The sequence below is a fragment of the Lichenostomus cassidix genome, chromosome 4 (assembly GCF_008360975.1).
Source record: "Lichenostomus cassidix isolate B80296 chromosome 4, HeHo_3.0, whole genome shotgun sequence".
Taxonomy (NCBI): Eukaryota; Metazoa; Chordata; class Aves; order Passeriformes; family Meliphagidae; genus Lichenostomus; species Lichenostomus cassidix.
The window spans coordinates 14,599,794-14,618,524 of NC_139484.1; the positions used below are offsets into that span (position 1 = coordinate 14,599,794).

The following is an 18,731-nucleotide window of genomic DNA, read 5'->3' on the forward strand; positions in this document are numbered from 1 at the left end:
AGGTCATGTTCACATCCTCCTTATAAAAGTATGACACAAATAAAACCCTGACATTTTCAGAAATGTATACACTACACGCTTCCATGTGTACTCAGGGTTTTAGAGTTGTAGAATAGACATAAGCTTTTATGTAGTTTGAAAAATGCATTTACAAAAATGAAAGCCACAAATTATACTGCTGTAAGGGTAGTGAAGAAACAAACAGTCCTCTGCTTTGCTTTCCCCTCTATTGATATCTGTACCCTGGTAACGCACAAGCCACAGCAACATGTGTTTATGGGAGCAGTTATTCCTGTCAAGAGGAGGTATCTTTCTTCTTCAAGTATGTTATTAAAAAAGCCCCATTTCCATAGCCTTTTTTTTGTAACCATAGGCAAAAGAAACCTGGAGTGTTTACTTGGTGCCCTGGCTTTAGTGCAGCCTTGCTAAACCTTGCAAATCAAAGAGTGAAATTAAGAACTGAGTGGAAACTCAGAGACAAACAACTAAGCAGTGACTGAGACATCAGACAGTACAGGATGATGCTTCTGCTGCAAAGATGCAGCTCTCCAACACCAGGGTCAAGGCACTGGCATGTAGCTTTGCAACATAACTAATTTGTAGACCTGTTAATCTTTGTGCTATTTGTCCTATCTCGTTTTTCATATCATCTTCCAGGGAAGAGATGAAAAATTGTTTCTCGTTATCTCCATTAATGTAATGCTGATCAGCCTCTGTCCTATAGAAAAGCTGCAAGTACTTTTCAGGCAAAACAATGCATTCCCTGCTGAAAGAGAAATGGCAAACTAATTCACAGAGAAGACAGATTTAAGTGACACTGAATCCACAGAAAATAAAACATAAATGCCAACGCTGTGCTATTTACAGAAGATAGCCAAGCACTACACAATTTAATCAAAACAGTACCATGAACTTTAGCAAACCCTTCCTCTGCTCATGGGTAGGCTAAGATAACACATTTGGAAGAGAAATCCTTTTTAAAACCAGTGCTTTTGTACTATAATTGCATTTGGTATTAATCTGCTGATATGGGCTCAATACCTGCTTTTGCTTAGTCTTTCTGTGTATGAAGAAGCAATATACTCATATCTTTTTTTTTGTTTAACTGATTGGTTCACCAAAATTTCTCATCTCAGGTCATTTCAAGACTGACATTTTTGGATCCTTTTCAGAATGAGATGTAGCAAAAAATATAACAATTGATAAAGGTTGCTTTCTTTTTTCTTGTTTCTTTTTTTAAAAAAGACTACTGGTTATATTTAAAGTATAATAATGAATTTGCAGTATCTTGGAAAAATAGCATCTTTATTCTTGAAACATTCAACATTCCCAAGTGGAAAAAATTTAGGAATAGAAGCACTTGATCTTAAATAAATCACTCTGCTACTGTAGTTCACTTCAGATTGTAAATGCCTGCTAAGATGAAAACCTAGGAAGAGATAAAAATGAAAAAGGTGGCAGAACAGCTTTGAAGACATGAACAAAAGTGGTGTTGATTAATAGCACTTTCCTCCTCTGTCATCACACATGGTTTTTCAATTTTCAGATCCCATTTCATGAGAAGACAGGAATACACACTAAACCCAAATCTGTTTGAAGACTGCTTTTGCCATAAATCAAATTGCAGCACAGCTTCTGGTGCGTCGCTAATTTCTGTTTGGGTTATCTACTGAAGCCCAAAGCCCATTCAGACACATCAGCTGTCTCATTTGCACTGTGTAGTTAAAAAATGTCTTTCTGCTTGCTTAAGGGGGAAAAAAAGTACAAACATCACAATTTCTCCCTTTTCTTTGGTCTCATTACAGCTTTCATTACTGCTGTTTTTATGAATGACGCTTTTCCAAACACTACCTAACTTCAAAGTTACTACTGGCCAGGAGCAGAATTTGTCTACGTAAACCTTCTCTACAAAGCTGTTGGATCAGTCATTTCTGAGTTATTTAAAGCACTAAAAAAGGAGAGAAGGAGATAGTTCATCACGTTGTAACAAAAATTCTCTTTTAAGCAAAACATAATAGAAACCACACAAATTAACACTGTGTCAAGCAAGGGCTGTGACCTGAGCAGTACCAAGCTGGGAATTTAGGGCTGAGGAAGCTCCCTGCCCATGCTCATGATCTGTCCCCCCAGCATTCTCTAGAAAGTTCTCATTCTCTTTGCTGGTAATCACATTAAGACCTCGTTGGTCTTGCACAGTCTCATTCCCCCCTCTATTCCTGTTCCAAAGTAGACTCAAGTTTCTTTCAGTCAGAGGAGTCAGTCTGCTTCCACTGCCTTCAGATCCATACTCTTATTAAGGAAAATACACCAGTAAAGTACTGCAATATCTATTTCACCTTATTTCATATACTGGCTTCTCTGTAAACCTTCTGTGGTTCTCTAGATTTATTTTTTTTCACCTTAGATCATTCTCCCTTTCTCACTGATTTGCCTCAGCCTTTTATCTTCCAATCCCCTTCAGCAAGAGGACAGCTTTTATTGGTAACTTCTGTCTTTCCACAGGCCACAAACAGACCTTTAACACTTCAGTAATTTCACCAAAGGTTCATTACTTCCACTGTGACCCACAGAGCATTTTTTTTGTTGGGGGTGACATTTTTGTTTAGTTGGTTTGCTTTTGAGTTAAAAAAAAAAAACACTATGAATTCCCCACTTAAATCTGTATGAATTCTCAGTATTTTTCCCAACAATATTCCTCCTCTCGTAGCTAGAGAATTTCTTGTTTAGATAGAACACTGATATTTCCCATTTATTCCTTCTATTTAAACAGCAAGTTTAACACTCCAGTGGACAAGATTCTGCAGAGAGGAAGGGAATACTCTGAGTTCATATATTCTCTTTCCCTCCTTTCTCCTCTCTATTCCCTTGGATATCTTTCAGCTTGAAACGCAACCACTTGATTTAAAAATATCAGGCCCAGAAAACTGATGTAGGTGTTTTCTTTCTTGCAATGGGAAGATTTTACCAGGGCACATGAGGAATGCCAAAGTAGGGACAAATAATGACACCCAATCTAAGCAAACCCTCAACTCTCAGCAACCAGTCTGAGCTCTCGTGTAGTTTGTGCTTTATACTTTGCTTTTTACATTTTACATACATGATCAGCAGCTTCGTTCTCAAGGAGTGCTGGGGAGATGCCCCACTACCCAAGATCTGTTGAGGTGCATGCACATTTTTAATTGCAAATGATGACTGATTGGGAACGGGAAAGGAAATCAGCTCCCTGAGGACACAATCTCACCCCATATTTTCCTGCTGACACCCTTGTTGCTTGAAATGGGATGAAGCACAGAAACTTTTGTGGGTGGTCAGAAGATTTAAAACTGATATAAGTAAATACAATTAATAAATGAAAGAAACAATTTTTAATAATTATACACTCCAGCAGGAGCTATTCTGACTTGAGTGCTGGAGAAGTTTGGGTTCTCTGCAAGTCATAAGAAGATGTCTGTGGCTAAATTTTAGAGCTTTGAAGGCTTCACATCACCTTCACTCTTTTTAATTCAACATTCTAAAGCACTATTGATTTGCACTGATGTATTGTCATTGCTGGGTTTTTTCTAAAACAGAAAACACTCTGTACTTGACTGTTAACTTTCTACTTTATTAGGTTTAAGTTTAGCAAACCCACGGTGTTTGCTTTCACTAAACTCCTTGGTATGGCTAGTTTAATATTTAACAATCTTTTAGGCAAGGTAAAGAACTGCCTTTTTTTTTTCCTTTTTTTAAAAATCCCAGTGTGACTTTGCCCTTGTTAGTCTAACAATAGGTTGTTCCATCGCTGAGCACATGGATAACTGCAAACACTGGTGAAAGGTTTGGAAGACAAAGGGAGAAAGGCGGATATGCTGTGGTGCCAAAGTCACTTTGACAGAGGTTCTCTGATGCGTAGCAACAATACAACAGCCTGAACTGTTTAACGCTCACTTAAACATAACATCAGCCTTCATGTAATATCTATAAATAACAATGCTACTTTAAGCAGTGGGAGTGCCAGGACTTCATTTTAAACTGTTCTAACTCAGTGATTTATACACTGCAATCAAACTACTGTATTATAAATGGGAAATATAAAGCTTCATACGTCCAATTTTCTGACTTTTCTTTTTCTGTAGTGTAAGAAATCCTCCTGCTCCTTCCCTCAAAACCAAACAGATGGCCGGATGAAGCAACGTGTCTGAAAAGCTCTGCTGTCAGCTCACTGCACTGGCTGTATGTAACACTCCATCCACTCCCAGGCCTGCACGAAATCACACAACTTCAGTGCAGAATGCTACAGGACAAGTACAAGGTGAGAAAAAAACAAAACAAAACAAAACCTCACCCCCCACCTTCCCCCCCCAACAAACACAAAGCTCAACCCTTGTATTCTGTAGTTGTTTTGTTTCTTGTGAAGTCTTGGAAACACAGTCAGAGCTAAACTCCTTTTGCTGACTAAAGGCAGAACAGGAAGGATTAAACCATTATCATGTCTTTAAATGCCGGGTGAAAGCTGGTATGCACCCGTGGAAAATCAGAACAGGTGCCACCTCGGCCCAGTTTCAACAGCCCCTGCAACTAGAGGGAATATTCCTGCCTTAGTAACCAGCCTTTCAACTGGAAAGGCTCCGGGTAAATTAGCTGTAAAGCATCTTAATTAAAATGAGTATGGTGGTTTTGGCTTGCTCAGCCTGTCTCCTTCTGATTTGTTACATCACATACCGTCACAAATTTGGCACAACTGGCATTGCTTTTATCGAAAACTCCACTCAAAAAGAAAGAGAAAACGAAGACCTGTACTATAGTGCTGCATTTCTCTGCAGTGCAAGTATAGAAAGCCATTTGGTAGCTTTCTGCAGCTGAGATTTTGCCTCCCTTGCTTTTAGCTCCGATTCTGAACTCAACAGATTGACTATGCCTGCAGACAGCATGTCTGTCCAGTCTCATGTAGATTATCTGCCAGTTTCATGAAGCTGATGTTTAACCCTGAATTCTGGTAAGAATGCATCTACCATAGGAATATTGGCTTTACATTTGCTGAACAAATATTAGGCATAATTCTTGGATGTCCTACACCTGTGCATCTGAACAGGACACATCACTGAGCTGGTGCTAGCTAATGGAGAGGAACTGATCTGGGGAGTCAGCCTGTGACAAAAAGTTAGTTGCTCTTTAACAAAGACAATGGACACCTAATCTTGGAAGTCAGTGAATGTTCCCACTTGATGTGTGTGAAATAACCATAGAGCCAAACAATCTCTTCATCTGTGTTTAAATGAACACAGAAAGAAATGTGCATCTGTGCAACTAATGCAAACAATTCATTTAAGTGTGTTGCTTGGTGCAATAGCACGTGAATTTGGCAAAAGCAAAACACAGCAAAATTGTCTAAGGTCATATATGTAACCAAAAAGCTGAGTTTCTATCCAGCAGATCTTGTTGTGAGGTACACCAGGCCATTCTGTCTCTAAAAAGCAGGTGGTACATTTCTGCATCATTACTATTATCTGCCCCTTCTTAAAGGTAAGAATTCAAGTTTTAGAAACATACTTGTTTTTTCACCAACTCTACAGAGTTACAATTTCATACTGTCATCAAGTTAAGGTTAACATTTATAAATTACTCTGGTTTCACAATGGGCTTTGCTTGGCTAAGTGACTTCACATTAATTAACCTGTAAGAACAAACTCTTGTGGTTTGCTGCCACATGATAATATAATAATTTAGATTACATGAAAAATTAATTACAGTCCATAGACCAGGATCAGAAAGCTTTTGTGTTTTAACCTGTCGATCATAACACTTCTATGGACAAGGCTTTCTGCTTTTATGAATGGTGACTACATCATGGAGCAGCAATCTTTAACAATCTTTTTCAGAGAAAAATAGTGGAACTGTTTATATTTTGGGGCCTATTTTTAACAAAGGCCTTACCAACAATATAAGAATTTGTCTTAATGACTACCAGTGTAAACCCAGCTTCTTCCCTGTATTCAGACCATGGTACTCAACACGCAAGTAGCTCCTTGAATTCCTATAATTAGTCCAGCCTTCAAATTCCTGTTCTACAAAGGAAACAAATCAGTATGAGAGGACCCTAAAGATAAAATTGCTTTAAAGAACTTTATGAACATGATAACAACAGGATTGTTTGGTTGATTTTTGCATGCAGAAGTATTCCCAAAGCTGTTAACTTATCAAGTCAGCATAGTCTGTAAGATCAACAGAATTGATATATGGGCTGGAGTGATTACAAATGAAACACAGAAATGCAAAGGAGACAAGAACAGAAAGTGCTGCAGTCCATCTCTTTTTGGGACTTAATCCCTTAAGGACTTACTGGCACTACAAGCATTTTGTAATAGCACAATATATCTCAGTGCCTTCCTCCCTCTCCATGGCTCCATACTGTTTGACCTGATGGCCCAACTCCATAGTTTGATACAGTCTGGATTTGTATCCCATTTTCTCTACATAAATAAGTCACAGAATAAGTAGCAAGGAAGGAAACAAAGACTCAAACTGCCCATAGAGCAGCATGTTAAGTCACGCTCAGGAGCTTGCATTTTCTTCTGCTTTTGAAATTCTAATATTATGGCGGGAATGGGATATAAAAAAGAAAATGCAGCAAGAAAGCTATGGACAACTCCAGAGGAGGTAAATGCAAGGCTACCGAGTGCATGGAAACAACTTCAAGGAAATAGCAGAATTTTTTTAACAAAATTGTCTGGGGAGCAATTTTCATGTGCTTGCAGTCAGTTTCCAAGTGTGCTCCCTCTGCTGAAGGGAGCATGTGCTTAACACATGTGCTCACTCAGGATTAGGCAACTGACAGTTGTGCATATTGCAGAATATGCTGACATTCCCTAGCAGCTCTATGGGAAGGGGATTATATATCCCAGTGATACCAGGCTGAGACAGACCCTGGGAATAAAGAAACTGGCACATATGAGTAAAGAGTCCCTTAAAACATCAGCTTTGAATGCTTCTACCACAAACCTTCCCCATCCCATTCTTTAACTCAGCCGCAAGGCCTAGGAGGAACAAAAGGCATCGACTGCAATGAAACCCTCCTTTCCAAGAAGCAAACCAGCCTTTCTGGCCACCAGCTGTAACAGCTCCCCACAGGCCCCCTGCCATCCCATGGGACCCCAGCAAGCAAAGTGGGATGCTGCCTGCCCAGCTCCTGCACTGGCAGGCAGGGTGTGGCACTGGCAGTGCTGTGCCTGGCACACAGCCTGTATGGTCCCCACTGCACCAGCAGCTCACCCCACAGCAGCAGTGTTTGGAAGATATCAGGCAAGAGAAGACAAATTCATGTGAGAAATGTAACACTGGAAGTCCTGAGCAGTTCTGACCATCACAGATCCTGCTACACTTTCCACAAGAATGGTTCGTCTCCTGGACTAACTCCAGTTGGTGCAGCTGTGCTTACTGGGCAATTATACCTTCTTAAATTGTCCTGGCAGTTTCAATTTGCCACGGTGCTATTCCCTCCCTTTCAAGTTGCCGTGGAATGTTACAGCATGCTGACAAGCAGCTGTCTCTTTCACCCACGAGGTGGCTGTGTAGTGGTGGCGAGTGTAAGCCATCCCTGTGATGAGTGCACCGTGTCCTTGACCAGGACTGGAAAATGCTTTGGGTGTCCTGGGGGCTGAGCAATGCTATGTAAGTGTAGAGTAATAGTTAGTTGTCTAATAGTAGAATAAGTCACTGCAATGTAGCTAGGATGCTCTGGGTTATTTCATTCTGCCTCTGATGGGTGAGAAGAGCTGTACAGCTCAACAGAAATGAAGTGAGAATTATAATAAATTCCAATCTGTACACATAACACACAGTAACAGTGTGTTTTTACTTGTTTCAAGCATTTTACTTATTTCAACAATAGGAAAAAATTGAAGCTTATTGAGCTTCTTATCCATGCCTGAAAAGAAAGCATGAGGCAGCCACCCCTCATTTCCCTTACTGAACCACTGAGGAATCCTGTAATACCAGGATTTTATTCCAAAGAGAAATAAAACCTCTGTTACCATCACAGTGGGCAACCAGCATAGTAGTGTTCATGGGTACTACATGAATGCCCCCCAAGAGCTTTAGGTCCAAAGGCACTATTACTGTGAGACTACTTGGATCATGATTGACTTCAGGAGAGAGAAACTGCCTGAAGCACCTCCAGGTTCACTACCTCATACATTCAATTTTAGACCATCTTCTTGCCAGGTCATGAAATAGCTCACACCTCAGCTCCAACAAAATCCCTCTGACACCTTCAGGCATCTCTGCACAATGTCAAAAGAAAAAAAAAATCAACAAATCGTCCCACACACCTACGTGGAAGAAAAAGGAAAAAAAAAAAAGGCCATTGTAATTTTATTTAAAAAAATAAAAAGAAAAAGCTATTCTCTGGGTGGCCTGTCCAAGAAAGAGAGATTCCAGGTATTCCAGCTAATAATTGAAAAGATGCTGTCTACCCAAATGACATATCTCTGTAGTCAGACAACTTAATAAAATCATTGGTAATCTTCACACCACACCATCAGTCAGCATCTTACAGCTTCCCCAGGCACAAACAAAATCCTATGACACGCCTGTTTTGCTTTGGAAACAACTTGGTGTTATATACAATATTCATTAGAAGGGTGAATGATATCAGAGCTACAAAACTGTATTCCCAATACATTGCTGCTATGAATAGCATACTGATATACATTTACATAGATTATATCTTCCTTCTAATTATTTCCTAAGGTAGACTTCAGCTATAAAATCAAAGGGGTCTTTTTGTGTATGATTTTGTCAGGCCTATAGCCTACAAAACCAAATTTTGCTTGGCTTGTGGAACACTAGCTATTTCACTTTAAAGAAAACTTTGTGCTCACAGACTGCAAACAAACAGCGGAATTAATGACTGAAGTCCGAGCATTCTCTGAAACACTTACAGTCTTTCTTCAACATCTGACTAATTTTATCAAAACAGTCAATTATTGAAACAGTTTTCCATGTTAGACTGTTGTTCCACCTACAAGAGACAAGCACAGACTGGCTTCCCATGCCAATGCCTGACTCCTAGTCTTCAATGCCTCTTTCTCCAACAGCTTTTATTTCTGGCTCCCCCAATATTTTTGGGGAGTGATAACAACTTTGCTTCTTTGGAACTTAAGCAGTGCATCTCAGAACCCTACATCATGACAGCACAAAGCTGACATCCTGATGACCATGTCTTTCCACCAGCTTCTCTACCAGTATGAACTTCCTACACTTTCTTTAGGCTATTCTAAAATATAACAATCAAAAATTCTCTGTCTAGCTTTCCCTCTCACCTACCTACTTGGTATCTCTGATGTAAAAAAGAGTTTTTCACATTATGCAAGAGCATGGGCACAGATTTTCAGAGTACTACAGAATCAAGTGTAGTTTAATTAATCTCTTTAAATCTCTCTCCTTCATGTATTTTTTTTAAAAAAAGGCTATTTCAAACATTTGACTCCTATTAATACTAGAGTATGCTAGTAGGATTTAGCAATGGAATATCTACCAACGTATTAAAAGTGAGTGTGGTACTACAGAAACCCCAAGCTGATGGGTAGTATCTAGGGAAGTGAAATAATTCATCACTTGGTGAGACAGAAATTTATATCAAACATGGAGTACAATCAGTACTCCAAAATTTGCCTTAAGCACACGTGCTACCAAAAATGTTACTTTAAAAAGAGCTGAGGCTTCTGTTGCTACTGTTCCATTTGGGGTTTTTTCCCCCTCTAATGTCAGCTAACTCAAAGAAGTAAAACAATACTAGAATTAAACTAATCTAAATTTTAAAAAGTCTTTACCTTGCCCTCAATAACAGACTCTATTTGCCAGGAAAGCACAGCAATGACAGTGCATTGCCATCTTGAGGCTTCCTGCAGAACTACACACTCCAACCAAAATCCATCAACTTGTTACCAACCACAGCAATCATTTCACCAGAAGTGCCAAAGCCATCATAAAACATGCAGCATTAACAGCATATGTTTTTTCTTTATTTTTATGCCAGGGCCTCTATAGTTCCATTTTGGGACTGGATATACTTCTAAAGAGAGAAAACCTTTAACAGTAGAACAAAAGCAAACAAAGAAATAGAACTATTTAGTGTAATAGATCCTGTCAGAAAGAGAATCAAAAACATTAATCTCATATTAGGAAGAAAAATCGAAGTTAAAGCTTAATTAACAATACAGATTTCCCAGATCCTTTGAAATTACTACTCAAATTTAATTCAGCACCAAAGACAGATTCAGCTTAAAAGATTACCCCAAGTTACTACTGTATATAGTATATGGAAACACAAGTACACACCTACATATATAAAAATATCTGTATTATGTAATGACATAGGAGTGCTTATAAAGAACACAGCATGCTTTCCAGAGAGAAGACATTCTGGTGTGGGTTCAAAGGGGTAAAAATCAACAAAGTACATTCAAAGGTAGTAACTATGTGAATTGTTCTTGCAAGAACTTTTACACGAATCTCTGTAACACAAACCTACTCAATAATCTGCCTCCCTGCTCAAATAAAACCTACAGATGTCAAATACATAAAAAAGGCTAAAGCATTAGAGTTTTTATTTTTTTTTTTAATTAACTAGTACTTCTGAAAAGATCACTTGGAAAACATATGTCTATCGATAATATCATGTTATTATGATGATATTATGTTGATATTCCTACCTGAACTAGCATGGAATATGTTGGAATCTAGAGTCACATGGGAAGCACCAAGCTGAAACTGTGAGTTGTATATATATAATTGATTGGTATAAATGCTTTTAATTAGAGGTGTGAGGCATCTGATTTTGCTTATTTGTGAAACCAATTACATCTATGAGGCTACTCACAAAGGGCTATTGGTTTACCAAAAAGGCAAAATTGGTTCTTCTCTTTTCCAAGCAAACTGGCCTGTACTCAAAACCCACAAACAGCCATCTGAAGCCTGTTGTTTATACACCCAAGGTGAAGTTTGTTTTCCTGAGCCATCCAGAGGTCTTTAGGTGAACAAGAAAAAGCCTCTCTGGAAGTTACCTGCTTGGTTTGGAGGCTGCCAGCCCTTGGCAGAACCCAGGGGTGCTGTTGGCTTGAGGACTGTGGCAGGTGCTGTGTTGGCAGGAGCAGCTCTGACATCCACATTGTCCTGGCAGGCAGGGACGCTCCTCACCGGAGCAGGCTGGGCAGCTTCCAGGGAATCACTGGTCAGAAACGAGGGAAGAGTAAATAAATGACTCTTGCTAGAACAGGAGAACTTGTGAAATTACATTCCCTCACCCTGGTGCAGCAAAGCAGCATCCACTGGTCTGTCAGCACCAACAATACACACTGAAGCTGCTTTTTAAGAACTGGATACTTGAGTGAGCTCTGCCAAAGGTCAATACAGTCAACCCTTTACAATTTTAATTTTAAAAGAGTTGTAAGCTTCTTTAGTCATTAAACAATATGCACAATATTTTATACTGCCTCTTTAGAGCAGTTTACAGCTGCTTTTGTATTTTAAGGGTTGGCAGAACTCTTTTAGCTCTTTAAAAACACACGTGATGAAAACTAAACTTAATCACAATTCACATAGAGTGTAAGTAGACTAATTATGCTGCTAGCAAGAAAATTTTTTGTTTCTCACTTGCCTTCGGGAAGCTGAAAACAAGTATTTTAGTTTAAAATATTTAAAGTAGAGGAGTAATTGCTAGTGAAGGTCATTTGCAAAACAAAAGGACACAAAATCCAGGAAATTAACAACTTTGTGAAATACAGACAAATACATATGTGAAATACTATTCCAAAACCATATTTTGCACAATTTGGAAACCCATCAGTAACACACTAGAAGCCTTGTATTCTCTCCTCTCCTGAAGAAAAACAAATTTACAGCACATGTGCACCACGCGTATTTCACCAGGGTCATTCCCAGAATTACAGGTTGTGCCAAGTTTGTAAAGTAAAAATCCACAAGCTATTTTTAGTTTACAAGTGTTGCACATGCAGAGTATTGCCTTGCCCATATGACATGCAAGAACTTCAACCCACCATGAGGCCAAAACACAGGCCTCACCTTGATTTTTTTTTTTGTGTCTCTAGATTTACAGGGTAAATAATTAATGTATTTAGAGTCTTCTTCCGGCTAAGGGATAAAAAAGTTATTCGGAGATTAGAGAATAAATCTCAATGCTGAGTTTAATGAGTGACAGCTATTGCAATTGTAGGATTTTGGTAACAGCAGTGCTGAACTGGCACTGGTGGATTTGCTGTATGCAGTGTGCACAGCAAAGCACTGAGACCTTGCATTCCATTATCCTCAAATGTTGACAAGATATTTAAAGACATTGGTATAGCTCAAATGGAGGCATTGAAGGCACATGTTAGATTCCTTAAAGGCTCATGATCCAAGTCTTTATTACAGGCAGATTTTGAGGCAGTGGAGATACATGGCATAAAAGTGCTATTGCAGATTGAAAGAAAAAGGATGGGAAAGTACCCTCTAAAGAGAAGTAGCAGCTCAGTGGTTGAAGATGACTTTTCCACAATGAAAAGTGCAACTTTGTTTGCAACTTCGTTGTTACAGAAACATCCTCTGGTACTGCTGAATATATTTGACATGTAAGCCATCAAACCCATTCCAGGCCAGAGCCCCAGTGCAACTTTAAGAATTCATTTAACACCGTTGGTGCTAAAAAAAGAAACTTTCCTCCTTCTCCACCAAGAGGCTCCTTACTGCTTGTCAAATAACTTTTCAAGTCTAGCACCTCTTTACTGCCTTTGTCTGGAACAAATACATCATAAATAATACAAATTACCTGTCAGAAATAAGAAAATCCTGCTGAGTCAGCAGCTATCTTTTACAGCAAAGGCAACTTGACAAGCAAAAACAGATTTCAGACAAGCAAAAAAGGTACCTCCAGGGAGAAGATGGCAAGGAAACAGAGTGATGGAGACCCACAAGGCTCACTGCAATGCTCACTGGAAACTCTACCATTGCCATTTTTGCGGCTGAGTGCTAAGGCTTGTGAATGACATGGCATGCTACTTCCTGAAGGTACAGATTGTTGGAGACACCTCGGCTTTCATTTGGAAATTAGGTGAAATCCTAATGATCCCAAACTGAAAGACAATTATAAACCCAGGGATAAACTACCTCTGATTTTTTTTAATCACCTCTGGAAGTGTATGTGCCAGGAGCCTGGAGCAAGAAGCTTCCCAAGGGAAAAGCCTGAAGCCATCATTCTGACAGAGAGGATCTTGCTGGCCTCAGGGCAGAACTTCTGACAGCTCTTGGACACCCTTCGTACTGTGTGTCTGTTTCTTTAAAGCAAGAATTGAATAAACTCAAGCCACCACCCCAGCCTGTTAATTTAACAGGCAGGCTGCTGCTGCAGCTTGGCAAGTCTCTATTGTGTGATACTGCCCACTTATGGTAGGTTGCATGAAATAATGCACCATTTTTCTGGAATTATAGCCTCTGATCACACAGTTAGCTGGGAGCACACATGCAGTATTCTCTGTAAAAAGACAGATCCATCTTTGTCTCACTATCAAAGACATGCTGCACCCTCAGCAGTGTCTCCCTCATAAGAGGGTCAACTTTTTAAATGCTGAACTTCAAATTCATGCTGCAAAGTTAATTCCTCAGCATTTTGTTTCATGTTCTTCTACACTGAGAAATACTCGAACACCAATTATATTTATCCAACTTTATAAATACAGTGATGGATCTTTCCAGAAGCACACTTATCTGCTACAAGTGGCTGTACAAGGCCCACAGTTAGCTGTACTAATACTTTGTAACTCACTAGGATATTGCACAATGATGACTCAAGTTTCACTATCTAGAAAATACACGATTTGAAGAGATAAATATACTGAAATTGAAGAAAATAAATGTTATGGAAGAGAGCTCCCACCTGCTTTTTTAGGAAACTGAGGAAGGAATGATAAACCTTATGTATTTACCAGGTTCTGTGTGAATTCTTTCTCAGGCTTCCCAGCTGACACTCACAGGTCAGGTTCCGGTCAAGAACATTTCCATGTCAGAACACTTGTACAATTATTAATCACACACCTACCTACTGCCTCTAGCACTAACATTTTAACTTTGTCCCATAACTCTTAAACTACTCCTTCTCCACCTGGCGACTACTTACAGCAAAAATTAAAGTTTTCCACGATGAAAACTAATGCAACCAAGAGTCACATCCCTGTAAGACAACATTTCCTGCAAGATGTGAATGGTCTGCTGTCAGGCTTTGGGCAAGGGGTTTTTGCACTGCAAGAATGAAGGAAAGGTGAAACACAAGTCTGACAGACTCAGTCTTGTGTCCTGAAAACCCACGAAAAGTTTGATTAATAAGCTATGGGAAGATTAATCAAAATAATTCTGGAAGTGTGTTGCAAGGGAAACAGATTGCAAAAACAAACCCAAGAAAAATGTCTGGCAAAGAAGCAAGTCAAAGACACCTCTATATCTTTTATATATGCCAGCTTATACTTAACAGACACTCCTGAAATTCCATGGAGAACAACTCCTACCACCCAGTGCAGCCTTTTTTAATCAGAGTAAGTGTGTTTATGGAAAACAAACACATCTCTGGGGAGCCAGTCTGAGGCTTAGGGGCACACACAGGGCTCCAGTGCCAGTGCAAACTATCCAGAACTCACAAAAGGCTCCTTAGACTTAGCCTGTTCTCCTGATCAACAAAAGCACTGTAGAAACTGGCAAAAAAATCCTAGAAAAAGCAAGCAGAAATTCCTCCTCCTGTGGGGGAGGAAGTGGGTCCAGGTCATACATGACATAAGCACACTTTCTCAGAGACCAGGCAGAACATATTTCAGGGTTATTTTAAGAAACTTGCGCTAAAAAATCCTTCTTAATGTATTTAGATGTTTTGATGAGCCTCCCCTCCCTCAGCCTAAAAAAAAACCAAACAAACAAAAAAACCCCACCCCTCCCCCCCAAAAAAAACCAGAAGAAAAACATAGTCTGGAGCTATAGATGACCAAACCTCCCTCCGTTCTTCCATGGAAACTCCTATATAATGCTGCCCAGAATTTATTCACACAAACTTTAGGGAAGCTAACAATCTGTCATGTTCTATCTGCCAAAGAAGAACCTATGGTACTAGTTTAAAAGGAATTCAGCTTGCCATTGTGTAACTCCTAAAAGCACTAAAATCATAACAAGGGTCAAATCTCTTGGACTTTCCTAAGCAGGTTTAAGGGATCTGGATACACTTTTTCCTCATGCAAGATATTGGCTATCCATCTGTAAACATTATCACTTGAGCCCTGAGCTCAGTCTGGTACATCAGTATTTTACTAACAGCTCTCTGGATATAAATGATAGTTTAAGTAGCCTGTTAAACTAACTTGTTCAGCTGTGCAGAACAACTGTGGGAGTAAGGAACAAGTCTCCTGTGGTGTGAGGAAATCTGCTGACAGAACAGGTCATGGAGTATCTAAGGGACAGTTTGTAAATACTTTTTTAGATGGCCGGGAATTCTGTGACTTGGATCTCAGGTCTCAATTGTTTAAGTCATACAAATCACGTGATATATTTTGTCATGCATCAAAATACACAATAGCTGAAGATATATATATATATATATATATAGGAAACCAGAAGAAGGTAGGAGTGAGAATGATGACAAAATTCCATGAACAGGGGAAACAAATATGCCTTTTTGCAAGGGTTTTCTGATGTAACAATAGAGAAACAGAAGGTAAGAAGCACTGCGTGCTGACCTTGTTCCCACCCCTACTACAAGCCTATGGTTTCAGTCAGTGTTTACATTTATGTTAACCTAACAGTGCTCTAGTATCTTGCAAGAAAGAAGAAATGCAAAATAATAGAAAGAAAGAGCAGAGAAAGTCGTTTGGGTGGAGGTATTTCTGTTTCGAATTACAGGGAGGGAGTATGCAACCCTTCTGTAAGCAGTGCTCTCTACACAGAAATAACTTAAAGCACCTTTCAGAGTAAGTATTCTCTCAGAGTTAACACCAGTGCTCATCTCACAAGGCCAGACTTCCATTTTTTAAAGGAATTGAATGTAGCATAGTATCAGGAAGATAAAACCAAAAGGCATGTCAAAAACAAAAGGGCTGTCAACACTTATTCTTGCTAGTGTTTCCCAAAATTTCACAGTGTTTCTACCTTGAGATTTAATTTTAAGGCAGAGCTCCAATTCTTGAACATGCAATATGTTAAACACATCATTTCCTGTGCTGCATATGTGTGATCTGTTAAAAAACACACAGGCCCCATAAACTCAAGGCTATCCCTGCTGCCATCAGGACGAAACACTTAGCTTAGCGAAAGATTGCATGGCTGTTATACACCAAAAAAAAGCCCATTACAAAGGAGTCTGGTGGGGAAGAAAATGTGTGGATGTTCAGCACCACCTCAAGCCAGTTACTAAGCCAGAAAAAGGTAAGTACTCTGGCAGCTACCCAGTTTAAGACAGCCAGCTTTCTGGAGCAGAGACAGTGAAGTGAGAGGGGAAAAAAGGGAAATATTTCTGGAGCAACCTTACTTCAGAGCAGAATCAAAACCCTGCCTTTGTTATAGCTACAACCTTCCTGAGTTTGTCCCCCGAGATAATGCAAAGAAGCCTAGGCTAACTTTGTAAAATAGATTCATTAACTTTTCATGAAAGTTGTAAAAGACAGAGCCAGAAAACTCAAAGCAGTTTATTTACTTGGCTTTCTTGGTTGAGCCAAACCTTCTTTTGAACAAGTTAGTCTACTGTATTCTGTCATATACTGGTCTCTTTAGTTATGGGACATAAGATTTCAGCTCTCCTTTCTTATCAACTATTTCATTGTGGGATTAAGTGAGCTGCCATTTGAAACAACTTTTCAGCATTGCATTTGTTTACATATCACAATTTGTCACTAGATGGATTGTAATGCAAAGACATTTAATAACTAGTTTCTCACACTCAATGGGTACGTTTCTTTCAAATCTATTATTTTTTTTCTGACATAATTGGTTTTGCTTGATCTCTGTTGAAATTCAATGAGAATATGTGGTTACTGACACTACATTTATCTTCTTTTATCTCCTTTTCCTACATGTTTCTCAAGCCATGCAGTAAAGGCTTGCGCTCCTTTATTCAACAGAAGACAGCACAAAGCTTCCTTTCTATGGCTCCATCTACTGGAAACCTCTCCTTCCTTGCTGCAGGCAGCTCGGGACTAAGACAATAATATGGAAAACAGAAATCATTACCCTCATATGTTGTATGCTGTCTTCAGGGCAACATTGGCTATCCCTGGAAAAATCCTTTTTTAAAATGCAGTTGATGCAGAGTGTTCTCAGACTAACTGTACTGCTACATCATGTCTCCGAAATTTTAGGTCATATTGTGTTTGGGAAGTCCCTAACAGGCTAAAAATCATGTGCTTCCTTTATCACCTTATGCCATAGCCTTGTGGCAGCAACCTGAATAGCCAGGATAACCTGGCTATTTGCGATGGCTTAAGAGAAAATTCATTTTTCACAAGTTTAAAAGTTACCTTTAAAACCCTCTAATAATCCATGGATGTTTATTTCAAGCCATTCAACCTGGATGTTGATATATCCAAAACTGATATGGTCTTTTGGGCAGGCTTATATGGTCTCTGTACACCCAGTATACCTTCTGGCTCCCTGGCACATCTCTCTCCAGCTCTGTCAGTTGGAAGAGCAAAACAGATTAAACCCCTCCAAAACTGGACTATGGAAGAATGAAACAAGTTCTCCATTGCTTCCTGCCTTTCCCATGTACTTGTAAGGGACAGCAACTGAATGGAGCCACTTTAGGAATCTCAACACTGAGTGCATTTCCAAAAATAAATCTTCCAAGACCAGGAGAGTTTCCCCCCATAGAGTGAGCAAACAAGGGACAAAAATAAAGCCAGTTTCAGAGTCAGGAAGGAGAAAGTTTCCATTCATGCAACAATCTACCTTCACTCGTCATAAACAATGCACATTAGTGAGTGAAGAAAAAAAGAAAAGGGAAGTCAGAGAATTCATTTTCATCATCGTTACTGTCTCTGCTAAAGTATCACCAAACAAACACCACAGCTAAAGAATAAAGTCTTGCTGATGGCCCAGCCTGGACTTCCCCTGTAGTGCACAGACAGCTATCAAAACTCAAGAGGTTTTCTCTTTCAATATGTTCATAAAAGCTTTTCTAGTATCATTCAGAGGCAAAAATAAAATCAGTATTTAAAGTTTTGTTATATCTCTACAATTCTGTTAATGCTCCTTTTCTTTCTTTTTAAAGCAGATACGCTACAAGTCAGAAATTTTGATGCAAGTAAAGGTTGTTTGTGTCTTATATGCTACTATTTCCACTCCCTGAGGTTAGGGCTACTTTAGCATTTTCTAGTGACTGACATCACTTTGGGAGCCATGAAACCGGAGGGAGAGAACTAACACTTGTTATTCAACACAAGTTTCCACATCAAGTGGATCTCAGCTCTACTTATAATTGGGCCTTATCTCTACAACAGTCTAACGCTTATGAAAATGAAAATAAGTACATGAAAACGCACAGATTATTTTCTTCCTTAGCACAACTTAATACACTGCTACAGAAGCAGACTTCTGCCTGTGCAGCTGAAGTCACTCAAGCAGCTTTCCACTGAAGCAAGCGTTAACGTCGCTGCGGTCAGGAAAGGAGAACAAACAGTTCAGTCCTGTGCACTGAACAGAATCAGCGCTAGAACAAAGCGCTAGACAGCAAA

At 39.4% G+C, this 18,731-nt stretch overlaps 1 protein-coding gene across 13 annotated transcripts in view; it reads right to left on the reverse strand.

The window, feature by feature from the left end:
* PDLIM5 (PDZ and LIM domain 5) overlaps positions 1–18,731 on the reverse strand; it is a 126,137-nt gene that overhangs the window by 17,178 nt on the left and 90,228 nt on the right. For all 13 annotated transcript variants that reach the window (XM_085057982.1, XM_085057983.1, XM_085057991.1 and 10 more), the window contains one exon: positions 11,043–11,206. In XM_085057982.1, the coding sequence (XP_084914108.1) occupies positions 11,043–11,206 (164 nt within the window). The remainder of the gene's footprint in view (positions 1–11,042; positions 11,207–18,731) is intronic.